Source organism: Marmota marmota, unplaced genomic scaffold (genome assembly GCF_001458135.2).
Source record: "Marmota marmota marmota unplaced genomic scaffold, marMar, whole genome shotgun sequence".
NCBI lineage: Eukaryota > Metazoa > Chordata > Mammalia > Rodentia > Sciuridae > Marmota > Marmota marmota.
In genome coordinates this window covers 9,153,432-9,174,922 of record NW_025999960.1, presented here as the reverse complement: position 1 = coordinate 9,174,922, position 21,491 = coordinate 9,153,432, and the positions used below count along the sequence as shown (strand labels likewise).

Sequence of the window (21,491 nt, the reverse complement as noted above, 5' to 3'; positions counted from 1 at the left end):
GTAGATGGGGTAGAGAGAGAAGATGGGAGGGGAGGGGAGGGGGGATGGTAGAGGATAGGAAAGGTAGCAGAATACAACAGTTACTAATATGGCATTATGTAAAAATGTGGATGTGTAACCGATGTGATTCTGCAATCTGTATTTGGGGTAAAAATGGGAGTTCATAACCCACTTGAATCTAATGTATGAAATATGATATGTCAAGAGTTTTGTAATGTTTTGAACAACCAATAAAAAATAAAATAAAAATAAATAAATAGTGGTTCCATTCCCAATTTTCCAAGAAATCTTTATACTGCTTTCCATATTGGCTATACCAATTTGCAGTCCCACCAGCAGTGTACAAGTGTACTTTTTCCCCTCATCCTCGCCAACACTTATTGTTGTTTGTATGTATAATAGTTGCCATTCTGACTGGAGTGAGATGAAATCTTAGATTGCTTTTAATTTGCATTTCTCTAATTGCTAGTGATGATGAACATTTTTTCATGTATTTGTTGATTGGTTGTACATCATCTTTTGAGAAGTGTCTCTTCAGGTTCTCATAGAAATAGAAAAAGCAATCATCTGGAAAAATAAGAAACCCAGAATAGCTAAAGCAATCCTTAGCAGGAAGAGTAAAGCAGGTGGCATCACCATACCAGACCTTAAACTATACTACAGAGCAATAGTAATAAAAACAGCATAGTATTGGCACCAAAACAGATTGGTAGACCAATGGTACAGAATAGAGGACACAGAGACTAACTCACAAATCTGTGCTCACTTATAAGTCACTTTCACTTTGTCATTTCCATTCTTGATACCCTTGACTTTGAAGAGATAGCTGGTTTTATAAATGTATTGATTTCTCTTACTTTGTAAATGTTTTATTACATAACCATTTTTTAAAATTCGAGTTTTCTAAATATTCATATTTTTTAAATTTATCGTTGCCTCATTTTTAACTGGCTCTTTGTTTATGCTTTAAGGGTTACTATAATGAAAGACAAAGATACCAGGAAAAGTAAAGGGGTTGCATTTATTTTATTTTTGGATAAAGACTCTGCACAAAACTGCACAAGGGCAATAAACAACAAACAGGTAAGCTAAACATTCTCACCAAGGTTTGTAACCCAAAAAATATGGGGAAATATGGGAAATACAGTTAATGAGTATCCACAGATTCAGAGAGCATCTAATGGGGATGACAAAGATATACTGGGCTCCCAAAACATTGGTAGAATCTAAGAAAAATACCATGGGGTAGACTTCATCAATCAAAGTAGGGCAATTGCTAAAATCGTCCAAAATATAAATGGAATTGAGGTTTCGAAGAAATAAGATCAAATAACTAGTTTAGGTTTCTGTGAAATACATCCTTCTGCATTTACATTTTTGTCTGTTTAGTTGTTTGGTAGAGTGATAAAGGCAAGCATTGCTATTGACAATGGAAGAGCAGCGGAGTTCATCAGGAGGCGAAACTACTTTGATAAATCTAAGTGTTATGAATGTGGGGTGAGTAAACCTAAAATTTAATGAAATCATTGTAGGTTACTCTGAAGTATTTTCCACAATAGTCTTTTATTGGTGTTCCTCAAAACTAAAATCATGAGATATAACAGTCTAACACTTTTTAGAAAACAATTTCAAAAAGGTAGAAACTGGAGAAATTATCACTGTGTATTATCCAATCACAGTTATCTTTAAATACTACATTTAAATTAAATTTACTTAGATGAGTCTGAAGTCTCTAAGTAAAACAACTTTTAGAAGCTAGTTTCTTGTCTTGCCAGACAAGAAAATGTGGGGGTAGTTTGGTTAAAAACATTAGCCATATAATGGGGAAAAAATTTTTTTCAGAACAGTGGGTTTGGTGGAGCATGTCTGCATTCCCAGTTATTTGGGAGGCTGAGGCAGGAAGGATCTCTTGAGTTTGAAAGTTCAAGACCAGCCTAGGCCATAGGCTGGCAGCCATACACAGTGCCTCATTTCTATAATCCCTACTACTTGGGAAGCTGAGGCAGGAGGATCACAAGTTCTAGGCCAACCTGAGCAACTTTAAGGGCTGGGAATATAGCTCAGTGATGGAATGTCCCTGGGTTCAGTCCTAAGGGGAAAAAAAAGAACTTCTGACTGGCTAAAACCAGCTTCTAAAAGTTGTTGTTGAAAATGTCACTCTGTGGCCTAGGCTGGATTGAACTTTCAAACTCAAGAGATCTTCCTGCCTCAGCTGGGAATGCAGACATGTTTTGAAAAGGATTTTTTCCCCATTATATGGCTAATGTTTTGTAATCGAACTACCCCCACATTTTCTTGTCTTGAGTCTATTCATGATCTACTGTCATCCATATAACATTTTGGTGATTAGGAGAGAGATAGCCATAGAACAATTTTGTATAAGACCCCTAAGAAAATTTCAGTCTGGATCTCATATCTGTCAGTTTCTAAAAGATGCTATAAATACTTAAATGACAGTATAAAATACTTAAACTGAATCCTGAAGTATTAATGGGGAACTAGAGAGAAAATTACTCAAGAGACAATGTCCTAGCTACAAAATCACATGAACAATTCAAAGAAATGGCTTGGGCTCCTTTCTCTCACTGCCACTCCCTATTCCCCTTCCCCATCAAAGAACGATATATAGACAGATGGATGAATGAATAGAAAGAGGAAGCAAACAGTGGCATGGATGCATACGAATTCTGTCAATCTCTATGATTTTAAACCCTTTTAAGTGAATGTTTTGAAGATGCTTTTCCAAAGTCCTAAGTTTTGTTTTAAAAGGAGTACTAACATGCATAAGGTCCTGGGGGTTTGGTCCCTACCACCAAAAGCAAATAAATAAATAAAAATAAAAAATAAACTTTTAAAAGGAGTAGAGATAGTTATGTGTATAATAGAATATATCATTTTTCATGTTCACAGTAAATATTAAATTACTGAGAAACTTTGAATGAATCTGGCCTGTGGATCCATAGATTTATTGTATTATACTTTGTAAATTTTTATACATCCTTTAATTTCCCACAAAATTGGTTTACATTTATTCCTCCTTTTTTTCTCAAAGTTATTTCAATATTAAGCCTTTTTTTTTTTTTCCAATGGGACATGTTAAAATTTGTTGGTATACCATTGTCCCAGAACAGTTTGGGAAGTGCTTCTGTAGGTAAATGTAGTCCTATTAAATAGGACTATAATATCAGCCATTTTATTTATATATTTACTTATTTACTTATTTTGCAGTGATGGGGAATGAACCCAACACTTCACGTTTGCTAGGCATTTTCTGTACAGCTGAGCTACATCTGCAGCCCATTGGTTTTTGTTTTTTTGTTTTGTTTTGTTTTTTAATTTCTTTTACAGTTGTAGATGGACAGCATGCTTTTATTTTATTTATTTTTTTATGTGGTGCTGAGGATTGAAACCAGTGCCTCACGCATGTTAGACAAATGCACTGAGCTACAGTCCCAGCCCATGCCCATTGGTTTTTGGGGCGTTTTTAGTTTTTTTGTTTTTTAACATTTATTTTTTAGTTTTAGGTGGACACAATACCTTTATTTTATTTTTATGTGGTGCACAGGATTGTGCCTCACATATGCTAGGCAAGCACTCTACCTCTGAGCCACAACACCAGCCACCTACTGGTTTTTTAAATTAAGATTTGTATAGTCTTTTTTCATAAGTCTTCAAAGTGTGCCTTTTCCCTTTAGCATATATCAATTCAGACATGCCCATAGTAGGCACATGGAGCTAGTGTCTACTGTAATTGGACAGTGCAGGTATAGTGTAGATATGAAAGCAGTTAAAAAGAAAAATGAAGAAGACAAAATTTTCCTTTCTTTGCAGTGCTGGGAAATGAACCCATAGACTTTGCTCATGCTAGATAAACTATTGTTTAAAAGTCATTTTCTTTTGTGTATTCCCAGTGTGAGGATTTTTTTTTTAATTCTAAAACCTTTCAGTCATAAGGTCCCTGGCAGGTTCTGTTAATAACAAATATAGTATTTTTCCTCTTTTTAATGTGAATTAAAAGGAAAGTGGACACTTAAGTTATGCCTGTCCTAAAAATATGCTTGGAGAACGGGAGCCTCCAAAGAAGAAAGAAAAAAAGAAAAAAAAGAAAATTCCTGAACCAGAAGAAGAAATGTATGTATATCTATTATGACCTTAGTGTGTTGATTTGTCTTTTTACTGTTGATTAATTGCATGCTGATCTCCCCCCCACACACACCCTTCTCTCTCTCTTTAATAATTTAGTGAGGAAGTAGAAGAAAGTGAAGATGAAGGGGAAGATCCTGCTCTTGACAGTCTCAGTCAGGCCATTGCATTTCAGGTACTAAATATTTTTTTTTTAAAGTACCATGTTACAAAGATTTATAATCCTTGCTTGCTTTTTCTCTTTTCTTTTCTTTTTTTGGTGCTAAATTGAACCCAGGAGCACTTTACCACTGAGCTACAGTCCTATCCCTTTCTATTTTTTATTTTGAGTCAGGTCTTGCTAAATTTCCCAGGCTGACCTCAAAATTGGGATTCTCCTGCCGCAGCCACACCAGTCACAGAGATTATAGGTGTGCAGCCTCCACACCTAGCAGCCCTTACTCACTTTATTGACTGTCTCCTCACGGAAGCCTCTATCTTTCCCCTTCACCTCCTAAATTTGAGATTACAGAATGTTCCTCTAACAAATGGGAATGAAAAGTTCCCATTTGTTCTTTCTAAATTTTAAGAAAAACATTGAAACATTTTTAGTTTCCTATTTTCATTATAGAATTGAGCAGAATTATTTGATTAAAGTGAGTTTAGCTCAACCAAAAAGAGTTTTCAGAGATTACCTAGGAAAGCCAGGCACAATGGCACATGCCTATATCCCAGCAGCTCAGGAGGCTGAGGCAGGAGGATTACGAGTTCAGAGCCAGCCTCAGCAATTTAGGGAGGCCCTGAGCAACTCAGCAAGATCCTATCTCTAAATAAAATATAAAAAGGGCTGGGGATGTGGTTCAATGGTTCAGTGCCCCTGGGTTCAATCCCTGGTACCAAAAAAAAAGCAAGGCCAATCTTAGCAACTTAGCAAGGCACTAAGCAACTCAAGTGAAACCCTCTTTCTAAATAAAATACAAAAAAGGGCTGGGGATGTGGCTCAGTGGTTAAGTGCCCCTGAGTTCAATCCCCAGAACCAAAAAAAAGAGAGAAAGAAATAACCTAGGATGATTTTGAGGAATATTGTAATTGAGACAAAGTATGAGGGTTGGGAGGAATATCTTACTATCTTCATGACCTGGAAGGGTGGAAAGTGGTGTCATTTGTGTTGCATTTTTGCCATGTTCAAATTAATGCACCATGAATAACATTAGACAAAATGCTGGTTTTATTTCTTTTCTGAATCACATTACAGCAAGCCAAAATTGAAGAAGAACAAAACAAATGGAAACCCAGTGCAGGGGGTCCTTCAACATCAGATGATTCAAGACGCCCAAGGATAAAGAAAAGTACATATTTCAGTGATGAAGAAGAACTTAGTGATTAAAATTGTATTTATTATGTAAATATTTTAAAAATAAAATCTTGGAGTATAAACTTAATTTGGGAAGTAAAGATTACTTTTAGTATTTGAACATAAGAATACTTAATATCAAATAGTTTTGTACTATAAAATAGTTCATAGGAAATTTAAAAATAATTTTAAAGCATCATGTTTCTCTTTTGCCTTAGCAAAGTACAGGTTGAGCATCCTTAATTCAAAAGTCCAAAATAATTCAAAATACCCCAAAATCCAAAACTTTGAGCACCAATATGCTACCTGAGGTGGAAAATTCCATACCATAAAATTTTGTTTCATCCACTTTATTAAATATATGCATAAGCCATGTGTGGTGGCAAATACCTATTATCCCAGTCACTTGGGAGACTGAGGGAGAAGGATCACAAGTTCCAGAACAATTAATCAACTAGCAAAACTCTATTTTCAAGATAAAAAAAAATATAAAGGGAATATAGTTTCNTAAAAATTTGAGGTAGGGCCTGGGGATATAGCTCAGTTGGCAGTTGGTAGAGTGCTTGCCTTGCATGCACAAAGCCCTAGGTTCAATCCCCAGCACCAAAAAAAAAAAAAAATGAGGTAGCCTGCACTGTTTAAATCTAGCAACTCAAGAGGCTGAGGCAGGAATATCACAAGTTTGAGGCCAGCCTCAGCAACTTAGCAAGACCTGTCTTGAAATAAAAAATTAAAAGGAATTAGGGATGTAGCTCATTGGTAAAGTACTTCCCTAACATGCATTCAATTTCTAAGACCATAAAATAAATCTATGTGTATGTGTATACACACACACACACACACACACACACACGGACTCTGATGGAAGTCACCCACTATGTAAAAAGACTACCAAGCTGAAAAGGTCACATGCAGATGATTGGGTCAACAGCTTGCTGAACTTTAATCAACAGCGCAACCAACAACCACATGAGTGAACTATCTTGGACATCCAGCCAAAACGAGCCTTCAGAAAACTGCTGCCCCAACTGATATCTGGTAGACCACATGAGACAACCAAAGCAAGACCCAGCAATTCTACTTTGAGCTATATACCCAAAAGAAATGAAAATATATGTCCATAAAGAAACTTGTAATGAATGCTTATAGCAATATTATTCACTATAGCCAAAGGTGGAAACAAATGTCTATCAGAGAACAAGTGGATGAACAAAATATGGTCTATCATACAATGAAATACTATTCATCCATAAAAGAAATAAAATAATGATACATGTTACAACATATCAAATAAAAATAAGTAAAGAGGTCTAGGGATGCAAACAAATGTAAGAGAAGTGGAGTGACTATTACTAATAGACAAAATAGACTTTAGCACAATATATATTATTACAGATACAAATGAAAATTTTATAATGATAAGTGGTCAATTTACCCAGAAAATAAACCAAACACATACTTAACAACAGAGATCAAAATACTACAGCAAAAAACAGACAAAATTGAAGGAAAAAGTGGACAATTCAGCAATGTTGGAGATATCAGTAAACCCACTCTCAAAAATAAATGAACTAGATGAAAAATCAACAAGCAAATTAAAGCCTTGGACTTGGCTTAACTGATATTAACAGAGCACTCAATATGAAATTAGCATAATACACATTCTTTTCAAGCACACATGAATCATTCTCCCAGGTAAGCAAGATGTTAGACCATAAATGTAAAGGGCTAAAAACCAGGCAAAGAATGTTCTCTAAGCACAATATTAAACTAGAAATAAGCCAACCAAAGAAACTTGAGAAATCCATAAATATTTGTAAATTAAAATAATATACTTCTGAATAACTTTCAAGCCAATGAAGAAATCTAAGAAAATTTAAAAACTTCTTCCCTACACAATAAATAAAAATTCAACAAAAATTCAAAAAGCATGGGATATAGCTAAAGCCATGCTTAGAAGCAAATTTATACATTTAAAAATTTGTATTAGAACCAAAGCATGGTAGACATCTGTAATCCCAGCAATTTTGGGACACTGAGGTAGGAAGATCATAAATCGAGGCCAACTTTGGCAATTTAGTGAGACCCTATCTCAAAAAAAAAACTATTAAAAAAAGGTAAAAGGTGTTGAATTAACAACAACCTATGCCAAGCACGATGCTGCATGCCTGTAATCACAGTGACATGGGTGACTGAGCAGAAAGATCCCAAGTTCAAGACCAACTTGGGCAATTTAGCAAGATCCTATTCAGAAAATAAAAAGGGCTGGAGATGTAGCTCAGTGTTACAGTGCTTGCCAAACATTAGCAAGGCTCTGGGTTCCATCCCTAATATACAAAAAAAGAGACAAAGCAAACTGGAGGAAAAGCTGAAGGATCTAGGGGGCAGTGTGTTGCCTTGACTTTTCCAGCTTCTAGAGGAAGCCCTCCTTACTTGGCTCATGAACACCTTCCTCATCTACAGTGCAAACAGTGCCAGGTCAAATGCTTTGTACATCACATCAATCTGACCTCCTCTTCTTCCTCTCTCTTTCACTTTTAAGAGTCTTGTAAGTGACATAAGTTCTGTAGGATGCCATTATCCTATCTAATACTCCCTATAGCAACACATTTAGTTAATATTTTAAAAATCTGGGGCTGAGTGCACAACCAGAGAAATGAAAAGTTGTGTGGTAATTGTGTGCAATGAATTAAAATGCATTCGGCTGTCATATATACCTAATTTAAATAAATAAATAAATAAATTTAAATTTTTTTTTTTAAATCCAGGGCTGGGTTTGTAGCTGAGGTAGAGCATGTGCTTGGTCTTGGCAAGGCCTTGGGGTCAATCCCCACACCAAAATAACAATAATCTATACACAAAGAAAATGCTAGGTCCAGATGGCTTTCTTTGTGAATTATTTCAATTATTTAAGAAGAAATAATACCAATCTCTGAAAATTCTTCCAGAAACAGAGGAGGAGGGAACACTTCTAAAGCCCTTCTGTGAGCTCACTATTATCCTTATATTCAATGCCAAAGACATCACAATAAAACTATAGACTAATACCCTTGTAAATATGAATATATACACATCAAAAAATCCTAATAGAACACTCACAAAGTAAATGTAGTAACATATTTTTTAAAATTACATACATTGACCAACTATGATTTATCCCACCTGTATGAGGATGGTTTAATATTTAAAATCAATTAATATACCATTTTAATAAAATAAAATAGACTTGGTCATTTGAATATATGTAGAAAAAAACACATTTAACAACATTAAGTGCCTATTCATGATTAAAAAAAAAAAAACTCTTGAAATAGAAGTAAACTTTTAACTTGTTAAAGAGTATGTAAACCTACAATTAACATGCTTAACAGTGACCAAGATCTCTGTTCTCATCTCTTGAACATTGTGCTAGTGAGTTCAGCCAGTGCAATCTGAAAAAATAAAATAATATAAAATAAAATCCTACAGATTAAAAAGGAGGAAATAAAATTGTCCTTCTTTGCAGACAACATAATCCTTTACTCAAAGAATTCTAAGAAGCTCAGAAAGGAATTGTTAGAACTAAATAAATTTAGTAAAATCACTATTCAAGATTAATGTACTAAAATCATTTGCATTCCTCTAATAAGAAATGATATGAAAATAATTCATAGTATCAACATAGTAGTAGAACAAAATGCTACCTGAGTGTCTTGGCACATACCTATAATCCCAGTTACTCAGGTGCCTGAGACACGAGGTTCAAAAGTTCAAGGCTAGCCTTGGCAACTTAGTAAGACCCTGTCTCAAAATTTAGGGGAAAAAAATCTATAAAGGGGATGGATGTAGCTCAGTGGAAGAGTGCCCTTGGGTTCAATCCCCAGTACTGAAAAAAAAAATCTTTGGAATAAACTTAACAAAAGCAGTGTAAGATTTTGTACATCAAAAAAGTAAACACTGGTACAAGAAATTTTAAAAGATTGAAATAAATGGAAAGACATTTTGACAGGGAACAGACAGATAAGAATGGTGGGAACACGAAGTTAAGAGTTCACTGAAGAGAACCCATAGCTGGCCTGGATATATCTCTTTTTAGCATAGCATTTTTAAAAATACCAAGTAGGGCTGCAGCTGTTACTCAGTGATAGAGCAATTGCCTACCATGCATAAGGCCCTGTGCTGACCCTCCCACCTGTCCCATGCTTTCTTTTCCAAGGAGCAATTTACCTGCAGCCCTGCCTGGACAAGATATGTTATAAACTACCTGTTATCTGCAGGAGAAATGCAGGCCCAAAATAATATTGGTAAGAAGAACCCTGAAGGGGGAAACTCTTGTAACCGTTTTCTCAAACCAGCTCCCAAAGTTGAGGGAGATAAGAATAATTCCTCCTAATCATGAAATCTGGAAGAATTTATGGTTAAGAATCCAATTAGAACCAGTCAGCACGGGCCAAAAAGACCTAGAGTTGTCATGGCAGTCTGATGTCATCCTGCTTTCAGTCAAAAGTCAAGAGGTGGACCTGGGCGTGACTCTCTGGAAACTTTTCTGGGATCCCCAATAAAACTGGAGTGTAGGAGAGGCACAGTATCCCTCACCTCTCTGAAAGGACCCATTTTCTCCATTGAGAGTGTCTCCTTTCCCTTTTCCTAATCCTTCAATAAACTCATGCCTGTTACTCTGAGCCACATGGCTGTAATTTTTTTCTGACTTGATTGCAAGAATGAGGGTCTGAGGGGAAGGTGAACCTTCCAACTGCCTCAGTTTCCTGGAAGGCCTTAGCCCTGTAACAATTCCATGTTCACAGATTGGAAGATTTGATATTATTAAGATGGCAATACTCCCCTAGTTGACATATAAACTCAATGTAATTCCTATCAAAATTCTAGCAGATTTTTTTTCAAAATTGATAAGCTAATCCTAAAACATATTTGAAAATAGAACCCCAAATAGTTAAAAGTCAATCCCAAAAAAACAAAGGCTGTATGTTTTCTCTGATATGCGGATGCTAATTCACAGTAAGGGTAGTGGGGCTAGGGATTAAGAGGGGAGTGAAAAAAGGGGAAAAATTATGGGAGTAGGAAGGATAATAGAATGAATTGTACATTATTATCCTATGCACCTATAAGATTACATGATGAGTTTGATTGTACTTCATGTACAACCAGAAGAATGAGATTGTATATCATGAATAACCATAAATACTCCATTTATGTATGATGTATCAAAATGCATTCTACTGTCATGTATAACTAATTAGAACAAATTAAATATACATATTACAACAGTTATTGTGAAAAAAGACAAATATTTACTGATATAATTAAACAGAAAGAAAAAAGGAACAGAATTTTGAATCCAGAAATAAACTATTCATGGTCAAATTATTTTTGACAAAAGATCTATGGCAATCCCATGATATAAGACTCCTAAAACACAAGAAGTAAAATAAAAAATTAATAAATGAGATGGACTCAAACTAAAAAGCTTCTTCTCAATGAGGTGATGAGAGAGCCTACATTTTGGGAGCAAATTTTCACCACACACATGTCAGATAGAGCACTAATCTCCAGGACATATAAAGAACTCAAAAAACTTCACACCAAAAACTCAAACAACCCAATCAATACATGGGCTAAGGAGCTGAACAGACACTTCTCAGAAGAAGATATACATTTGATCAACAAATATATGGAAAAAAATGTTCAACATCTCTAGCAATTAGAGAAATGCAAATCAAAACTACTCTTAAGATTTCATCTCACTCCAGTCAGAATGGCAGTTATCAAGAATAGAGACAACAATAAATGTTGGCGAGAATGTGGGGGAAAAGGCACACTCACATTGCTGGTGGGATTGCAAAGTATTGCAACTAATTTGGAAAGCAGTATGGAGATTCCTTAGAAAACTTGGAATGGAATCACCATTTGACCCAGTTATCCCACTCCTTGGTTTATACCCAAAGGACTTAAAAACAGCATATTACACTTACGCAGTCACATCAATGTTTATAGCAGCACAATTACAATAGCTAAACTGTGGAAGCAACATAGATGCCCTTCAATAGATGAACGGATATACACACTCAGCATTAAAAGAGAATAAAATTATGACACTTGAAGGTACATGGATGGAATTGGAGAATATCATGCTAAGCAAAGTAAGCCAATCCAAAAAAAAAAAAAAAAAGGCTGAAGGTTCTCTCTGATAACTGAATGCTGATCCATAAGAGGGGGCGGCGGCATGGGAAAAATGGAGGAACTTTAGGCAAAGGGGAGAGAGGACTGGAGAGGAGGCATGGAGGCAGGAAAGATGGTGGAATTAGAAGGACATCATTACCCTAGGTACCTATATGACTGCACATATGGTGCAACACTACACAGTATACAGCCAGAGAAATGAAAAGTTGTGCTGCTATTATGTACAATGATCAAAATGCATTCTGCTGTCATGTATACCTAATTAAAATTAATTAGGTATATATGACAAATGTTGCTGGGACAATTGTATATCCACACACAAAAAGTTAAATTTAGACCCTTATCTCATATGAGTTATAGGGACTTAATGAACAACTTGAGCTCTATTGAAACTCTGGAAGGTCCACACCTTATGAGTAAAAACCAAGTTCCTAAAAAAGGATATGTGTCTCAGGACAAGTCCTAAGTGGACCTACACTAAATAAACTGGTAATCAAGACTCCAGAAGATCAGCCACTAATCTAGTGCTGAGATAGAATGTCCAAGAAAAACTACACCTCAAACTCCTGCCAGCAACGGGCTAAGAGAACATAGCCGTAACTCACCAGATGACACACAAATCTCTCTGTTGCCACATGAATGGAACTTTCTAGAAATCTACAAATTTACTGGAAATCTGCATTCTAAGATTTTAGGGAAAGTTGTTTTCCAGGAGGCACTCTGCTATAAAGCTATCCAAAAAAGAGAAGCTGCTGGGCACTGGCCGCTGCTGGCCAACATGCACTGTAAGAACCTGGTAGTGGAAAGAGGGCAAGGGCCTGTGGCTGGAAAAGCCGAGCATACTGCAGGAGTTTCAGGAGTAAGCGCAATGGAGTCAGGAAGTAAAAATCCTTTTTTTTTCCTGTAATGGTTCTCTAGCACCTTCTACAACAAAGTTTCAGTGCCATTTGACAAAGGAAAACTATTGGAAAAGCCCAGAACCGTTTTCTCAGAGCAGGAAAAATGGGTGACTTGGGAACAGAGTGCAATACTAAGCATCACACGTATATATGAATACATACGAATATATTTGTATATATGATAGGATGGGTACAAGCAGGAATGATGGGAGTTCCCGGGGACACAAAAGGGAATAGAAAAGCAGCTATCTCAAGAAAATAGGATGCACAGTCAGCTCTCTCAAAAGAACAAGATGTCTCAACCCTGATCACAGGCAGGGGAGTCTACAAACCACAAAGGCAGAACAAGGACATCCCATACACACATCCCCACATGCAAGACAGGTTTTAAAACATACATCAGTCAACAATTATCCCCATGCAAATTTAGCATTTAAAAAGGGACCTATGAGGGGCTGGGGTTGTGGCTCAGTGGTAGAGTGCTCACCTAGCATGCCTGAGGCACTGGGTTCCATCCTCAGCACCACATAAATATAAAATAAAGATATTGTGTCCACCTAACACTAAGAAATAAATATTAAAAAAAAAAAAAGAAAAGAAAGGACCTATGAACGTACCACCTTGGTTTTTCTCAATTAGGTCCACAGGCCTGACAAAACCAGGAACTATGTAGATAGGATTCCCAGGAACACAGGTGCGGTTCTCATTCTGGAGACAGACCTTTGGGCATCTATGCCGAAAGTATTTTGACTTTGAATATACCTCTGATGTGTACAGCTGTCTCTGTGTGTGTGCATTCATGTGTGTGCATGCATGCTCTGTGTATGTGTGTGTTGTCAGTTATCTTGATAGATCGGAATGCATGAACCGAGAAACTCCCTACCTCCTGCAACATTCTCAGAATCCCCACAACATATATCAGTTGCGCCCAGCCTCTACCCGGGCATTGAACCCAGAGCACTTTACCACGGAGCCACACTCCCAGGCCTTTTTACTTTTGGTTTTGAGACAGGGTCTCACTAAGTTTCCCAGGCTGGTCTCAAACTTATGATCCTCCTGCCTCAGCCTAAGCAGCTCGGATTACAGGCCTATGCCTCCTCCACCCCCTGACTAGCCTAGCTGACCATTAAACATGCTGGTGACCTTGTTCATCTGGGTAGATTCTTGGTCTGTGGCATAAATGATGCAGTTCCTGGCGGAGCATTGCTACCACAAACTCTCTGGCTCGGTTCTGCATGTCCAGGGCAGTTCTAAATGTCAAGGCAGCTGCTCCTCCTGCCTCCTCTAGGAGCAAAAGCAGAAAAAGGAAGCAGGGCATCTCCTTCCCACAGAGATATCTCCAAACTTCTACTTTAATGGGCTGTCTCCAGGATCCCTTAGGGTAACCCATATAAGCAACAGGATGCCAATACTAGGGAGAAGGCTGCTGTTTACAGCCATAGCATTCCAGATCCCCAGGACTAAAAAGGAGCCCCAAGTTGTATCTCTGTCTTTGGTTTTATATTCTACATATTCTCTTACAGTTTTGTCTTCCAGATCACTAATTATTATTTAACTTTATCAAAATTCTGTGAAACCCATGCACTGAGTGTTTAATTTTGATAAAAATGATTTTCTTTTTTATATATTTATTTTTTAGTTGTAGTTGGACACAATACCTTTACTTTGTTTATTCATTTTTATGTGGTGCTGAGGATTGAACCCAGGGTCTCGCATGTGCGAGGTGAGCGCTCTACCACTGAGCCACAATCCGAGCCCCAAATGATTTTCATTTCTAGAATTTTTTTTTTCATATCTGTGGTTGATAAAGACAGCTGCAAAACCAGCATGGTGGTGAATACCTTTAATCCCACCTATCCAGGGGGCCAACGCAAGGAGGTGGCAAATTGGAAGCCATCCAGGACAACTTGGTGAGACCTTATCTCAAAATAAAAATGAAAAAGAGCTGGGGTGTAGTTCAATGTCCCTAGGTTTAGTCTGTCTGTCTGTCTGTCTGTCTCTCTCTCTCTCTCTCTCTCTCTCTCTCACACACACACACACACACACAAAATGCAAGGATAGCTACGAATTCTTTGTTACTCTTCCAATTCCCCTCTCTTTGAATCTGGACTGACTTCAGTAACTTGCTTGACCAATAGCATGCACTGCAAGTTATGCTCTGGACTCAATCACAAGAAATTTGTGACTTGTCACGGGGTTTTTAAAACCTTGCTCTAAGAATGCCAGCACTCAAGATGCTCCCTTTAAGAGCCCAGCCATCATGCAATAAAAGGTAAAACACAGAAAGTCACTTGTCAGAAATTCTAGGTGGGCTACCAACAGAGAGCCTGCACCAAATCTGCAAATAACCATAGCCCCAGTAGACAATTCCAAAATTTGTAGTCAGACTTGAAAATAGATTAGGATCAGTGCTTCTCTTTCATGCCATCTTGCCGCAGCCCGGCTGGCTGGGCAAAATAAGCGGAGGGTGACGAATAACTTGTGTACGTTGATACAGCAGGAGTGGGAGCCGTTTATTGCAGGACAGGAGCAGTATTTATACATTCCACACAGCTTATCTAATTAACATAAACTAGATACAGCAGTCAACCAATCAGGAATCTCCACACTTAATGGCTCGCTTTTGTTACTTCTCAAACCACTCCCTCTGGCATTTTGCCAGGCACCATCCAGACTTGTTTACGAACTCTAACATTCCCCTGGCAAAATGCCAGGTGTTATTTTGACTTGTTTACAGACTCTAACACCATCTTTTATCTATCTCCTTTTGTCTTATAAATTCCCAGAATTCTGTCCCTTTTGCTGCCACTCTTTTTCGCTTGTTTTTGATTTTGGTATTTTTGTTTGTTTCTTTTGTTTTCTGGAGGCAAAGAGGATTGAACCCAGGGACATTTTATCCGTGTGCTATATGCCCAGTCCTTTTTATTTTTATTTTGAGACAGTTTCTCATTAAATTGCTGAGGCTGACTTTGAAATGATGATCCTTCTGCCTCAGCCTGAGGAGTCTCTGGGACTACGAGCATGTGCCCAGCTTGCTGCCACTTTTATTATTCTTTTTCTGGACATGAAAGAATCCATTCTAGACTATAAAGAGGGGATGGGAAATGGGGCTAAATGCATTTTCATACAATTGGAATTCATAGAAGAAAAAATTTACATAGAATGTGCAAAAGATTGAAAAGAGTAGCTTTATTTTTTAAAAGCAAAATTTACAAAGTTATCCTACAGAGTTAATAATGAGTGATTTATAACTTACACAACCTAGAAAAATAATTATGCCAATCATACTGATGCAGTGTGTTACAAATCACTTGCCTTACCAAACATAAATAAGCAGAAATTGGTATTGGGGATAAAGATGTGTTAGCCTAACACAATAATATTTGATTTTCAGGGACATATTATTTGACCCATATTATAATGAAAGAAATAGGGCTAGGGGGTATAGCTTATTGGTACAGCTCATGCTTAACATATGTAAAACCCTTTGGGTTTAATCCTTAGCACCAAAAAATTAACTTATTAATCAATGAGGTGTTGTTTTAAGATGAAACTTTTTTTTTCAAAATATAATTTCTTGGAAGAAATAATATTACACATGCATACAAATCTAAGTTCTAACAAGCTATTTTATAATGGAATTTTCACATACTTATAATCTACAATGAAAAGTTTTTTTTTTTTTTTTTCCTTATAGAAGACTTTTTAAGGAGCTTCTTGATTTGGGAAGAAGTTAAAAACAATGAAGTATATGAATTATCACTAATTTATATATTATGTATAACATCTTAATTTTATTATATTTTGTTTTCTAAGGTTAATGGGCTTTAACTGTATATTACTGAGTGTTGTCTTAATTGTACATTGAGTATTTTTCAGAATTTTTATTTTTATTGTTTAGGAAACATAAAATGCTTTCTTTGAATTTTAGGTGGGTAAATTCTAAAACAGTATGCCCTTTATTGACATCCATATAACTATGTAATAAGCCATTATTCCCCATACACTTCTACTTCTACTGATAACATATATTGTACATTGAGTGCTTACTATCTACCAAGTACCATTCTAGGCACTTTAAATTTATTTTTAAATTTAGTCTTCACAAAAACCAAAGTAGGGAGCTGTGGTGTAACTCAGTAGTAGAGCACTTGCTCAGCATGTATGAGGCCCGGGGTTGGATCTCCAGCCTGGAAACAAAAACAAAAATAATCAAAGGTGGCATGTCCATTCTACAGATGAGGAAAACAAGTCACAGATAAGTCAAGTAACCTATATGTTTTGGCAATATTAGAAGATGCTTAAGCCAATACAGAATCCATATAAATAACACTTCTTATTTAAACTTTATGAGTTAGATTGGATTTTATCTTCTCTCCTTTTCTATTACCTTTATTTTAGTAACTTAGGGCACTATAGTTAACTTCAATGAATGCCAGGTGCTAACACCCAGAGGTTATGATAGCTTTAAAGATCAAATTGACTTATTGGGAAAGACTAGCCAATAAAAAATTTCAGAGTAGTGAAGAAATATCTTACAATCCTGATATATCTTACTGGACTAGTCTTTTAGAACTTGCATTTTCAATAGGGTGTGGTGGCACACACCTGTAATCCCATATACTCCAGAAGCTGAGACAGAAGAATCACAAATTCAAGGCCAGCTTCTGGCAATTTAGCAAGAACCCATCTCAAAAAATAAAAAGGGGTGGGGCTGTCACTCTGGTAGAGTCCCCCTGGGTTCAATCCCTATTACAGCCAAAACAAAACAAAATAAATCCTACAATTTCATTACCATCACAAACATTAGGAATTCCAAAGTTGGACTTAAATGTTCTATGACCACACTATTACAGATAATAATCTATGTACAGTTTCTTTCAACATTCTACATTTGTTTTATACTTTCAAAAAACATAATTGGTTTTTAAAATTGCTCACAAAGATATGTATCTGAATTTTTTTAATATTTACTTTTTAGTTTTTTAGGTGGACACAATGTCTTTATTTTATTTTTATGTGGTGCTGAGGATCAAACCCAGTGCTTTACGCATGCCAGGCAAGCGAGCTACCACTTGAGCCACATCCCCAACCCCATCTGAATTTTTATATTATACGTTGTCTAAATGATAGTTTAGCCTGGAAAATGTCAAGCCACTACCTGTGCCTCATTTTACATAGGAGAAAACATTATGTTCTTGTATTCCTTCACTTAATTTTCATCTGATAAACCCAGGTATATATCTTTAGATAGTATATGCCTTCTCCACCACACCACTTAAAATTTGAAAGAATTGGGGCTGGGGTCGTGGCTCAGCAGTAGAGAGCTTGCTTAGCATGTGCTAGGCCCCGGGTACAATCCTCAGCACCACGTAAAAATAAACAAAATAAATGTATTGTTTCCAACTACAATTTAAAAAAATTTTTTTTATAAATTTGAAAGAATCAAATTGCAGAAACACATGTTCATCAAATCGTGAACTGTGTCGGTATTTTGAAAAGAATCTTTACTTGAATAGGCTAGAGAGATGATGATTCATGCAGTATCTCATGAAACAATAGCAAATCATTTTTGGCTAACATCCCAGCCAAACTCCAAATATGACTTAAATCAAGATGGATCATAACTGTCAAATGCTGTATTCATTTAAAATTTTTAAGTCTATGTCCACATACTATATGTGACCACCTGTAACCACCAATTACAGACAAAACTGAACATAAAATCACTTTCAAATTTTTAAATCTTAGTAGTTAATCACTTTTGCTACAATTCTGGGAGATGTGATTATTATATCAAGCAGCATATAATTTTCATTTTTTCATTCATTTTTGCATGTTTCTATATCTAGTGTATAGGATTCCCTTTAAAAATAATAGCAAAACAGAGAAAAATAGCTACAATTTCAAGTCCTACTGTGTGCCATGTACACATTATTGACAATCATCTTCACCATCCTGGAAGATAGGTATTGCTCATGGGCAAAGGTAGCACCCTCTGTCTTTTGATCTGATGATCCACAATTTTTTTTCTCTCTCTCCCTTTTTTTGGGGGGGCGGGTAGTGCTGGGGATTGAACCCTGGGCACTTACCACTGGCTACATTCCCAGCCCTTTTTATTTTTCATTTCAAGACACAGTCTTGCTAAGTTGCCCAGACTAACCTCAAACTTGCATTCTCCTGCCTCAGTTGCCCAAGTTGCTGGGTTTACAGGTGGGTGGCACAATCCCTGCCCACAAGGAATAGTTTATTTGGTTTGGTTCGGTTTATTAAATATCTCATTGGCCATAGTTGACAGCATAGTGCATGGCCATTTATCAAATATCCTAACAAACTGTGAGACCAGTAAGAGCTATTTCTGTATCTTCAAACACAGCCAGTTATTTCTTTTCATTTTAATTCTTCGCTCTTTAGGTGGTGGAGGGAAGGTTTGGATCCTGATAGAAGCCTAAGCCTCCTCTTTCTAAGGGCTCATTTTGTCTTTTTTTACATAATCAAGGTCTGTGTCTTACCATAGCTTGGAAGGTTTGGAGTGGATAGCTCTATGATCAAGGAATACTTTTTTTCTTATTATTTTTTCCTTGTTTTCTAACTCTAGCAGGTGACATTTCCATACTACTGGCATGGTGAATTTCAACATTTGAGTGTGAATGAGAAGATGAGGAAGGAAGGAGACAAAGAAGTGTCATTTGACTGGCTTTGGGTATTGATGTTTGAGTCCTTCAGCCAAAGAAGGGAATTCTCCCTTTCTGGTTCAATTCTCTTGGGCTTTATATTAGGGTTTAGAGACAAGATACAGCTAACAATAATTGTTTGTCTTATTTTGCCCCTACTATACATATAGTGCCCTCAACATTATCACATATAGGAGTAATCGGCCCAAGACCAAATTCAGATATTACTGGCTAAAGATCATCCAGCACTAACATGATAGTAAGCCATTATTATGATTTTAACAAATTATAATAGCTAAAGTATTTACTGGCTTGAATGTAGGTCAGTGTTAGAATACGTGTCTATCTTGTGTGAACTCTGGGTTCAATCCCTAGTACCTCAATAAAAAGTCTGTTATGTATTGGGCTCCATTCCAATTGATTCATCTTCACCACAAACACTTTGCCTCTGAAATGAAAGAATCTATTAAGAGCTTGAAAAAACTACATGCTGAATATTTACAATAGTGAAGGAGTTAAAATACATAAAATGTTAATTTGTAGAAATTCAGGCCTTCTTCATGAACAGTTTTAGCTGAGACAAAGTGAGAAAATTATAAAGTCACCTCCCTAGATGTATGCATGGTGTCATTAATAACTTGAGGGGAAAATATAAGGTTTCCTTTTTTGGATTTCTATCTCTTAATAGAGTTGTCATTCCACATTTGTTTTGTGGAATAATAACTTCAATTTTTTTTAAAAGGATACTTCAACTTAAATTAGTTCAGTAAATTAAACACTTTCCACCACAAAAGACTTAGCATTCATGTTAGAAACATTAAGGATGGGAACTGAGGTGATAAATGTTATTTTCTTTCCATCCTCATCACAAGATTCTTACTTAAAGAGCATAATCCAAGGCTGTCAGCAAGCCTCAGCTAAAAAGTCTACAAATAAAATCATTTTAGTAGACAGGAGGTCATGGGGGCTAACAAAACCAGCTAATACCAATCTAATGTATCTGTCTATATATTGTGTTGTATTGTAGATCAAGGTCTCTACAGACTGTCAGGGAAGAGCTAAAATAAAAGCAGGCCAAAAGTTGAAACTAGATACAAAGAACACAAGTAGGTCAATGAGACCTAGTAAAATAAGGCAAATGCAGAATCAAAGATGTGCCAAGGACAGAAATCAAGTTGCCCAATAAAAACCAGTGGAGATAAATAGAATAGGTAGAGGGTCCTAAAAGATAATTATGATCTAGATCAGTTTAAGCTAAAAGAATTAAGGGCGAACAGAAAAAAGACCTCTGTGGAATCTAACAAAGATGTGCTGTGGCAGCCTCCATTTTGGAACATAAAGTCTTACAGATGTTCCTCCATTGCTTTTGAAGGCATAGTGCTTCACGCTGACTTTTTTTTTTTTTTTGGTGGGAGGTGGAAGGGGTGTGTGCATACCAGGGATTAAACCAAGGGGCACTCAAACACTGAGCCACATCCCCAGCCCTATTTTGTATTTTATTTAGAGAGGGTCTCACTTAGTGGCTTAGCATCACACTTTTGCTGAAGCTGGCTTTGAACTCGCTATTTTCCTGCCTCAGCCTCCTGATCTGCTGGGATTACAGGCATGTACCAACGTGCCTGGCTAAGCCTGACTTTAATAGAGGCTAACATCAGACTCCTGTGGGTCATGTGACTTGGTTTTGCTCTCTAAATATAAACCTCACCCTTCTGTCACTTATACACATTTAGGTGTGTGCAAAACCTCTGAGCCAGAAAGCACAAGAGTGAGTGTAAATCTATCTCTGCTAATAAGAAACAACTCAAGGCACATGATCCACCAGCATTAACAAGAGCCCTAATTTGTATTATGTTACCAAGAGCAGGAACTGGCTCATTTGCAAGGTTTCTGCCAATTGGCTCTTCCTAAATGTAGAAAAATATTTATCACCATTCTTGGGATCATTTGGATTATTGGCTCTGACTTCAGATAAGTAGAATGAAAAAACCCTAATTTCAGTGGAAACTACTGCTGCATTCTTCCATACTGGGCTCTCACAGCTGATTCTACTTTAGAATGTCTAGTGGATTACCTATATTTGCTTATTTGCTATTTTCATGTGTCTGTCTTCAAAAATACCTAGTCTGATGAACAGCATTCAATGCTGTCACTGAATATATTTTCAATACTATTTGCTTTATTTTTGGCAGGACTAGTCAACTCACTGGCAGATAGGGTTGCCCATGGATTTAATTTTGATGTAGTTTGGAAAATGGTCAAATACTT

At 36.6% G+C, this 21,491-nt stretch overlaps 1 protein-coding gene and 1 non-coding gene across 3 annotated transcripts in view; one reads left to right on the top strand and one right to left on the bottom strand.

Annotated features, from left to right (window-relative positions):
- Zcrb1 (zinc finger CCHC-type and RNA binding motif containing 1) overlaps nt 1-5,564 on the top strand; it is a 14,144-nt gene extending 8,580 nt beyond the window's left edge. For both annotated transcript variants that reach the window (XM_048802563.1, XM_015493233.2), the window contains 5 exons: nt 972-1,083; nt 1,390-1,497; nt 4,019-4,131; nt 4,243-4,318; nt 5,378-5,564. In XM_048802563.1, the coding sequence (XP_048658520.1) occupies nt 982-1,083; nt 1,390-1,497; nt 4,019-4,131; nt 4,243-4,318; nt 5,378-5,509 (531 nt within the window). In that variant the 5' untranslated portion in view covers nt 972-981 and the 3' untranslated portion in view covers nt 5,510-5,564. The remainder of the gene's footprint in view (nt 1-971; nt 1,084-1,389; nt 1,498-4,018; nt 4,132-4,242; nt 4,319-5,377) is intronic.
- An 8,346-nt stretch (nt 5,565-13,910) lies between these two features.
- On the bottom strand, nt 13,911-14,044 carry LOC125616698. The gene has a single exon (XR_007347442.1). It is a non-coding gene; the product is annotated as a small nucleolar RNA SNORA70 (small nucleolar RNA).
- Between the last annotated feature and the right edge of the window lie 7,447 nt (nt 14,045-21,491).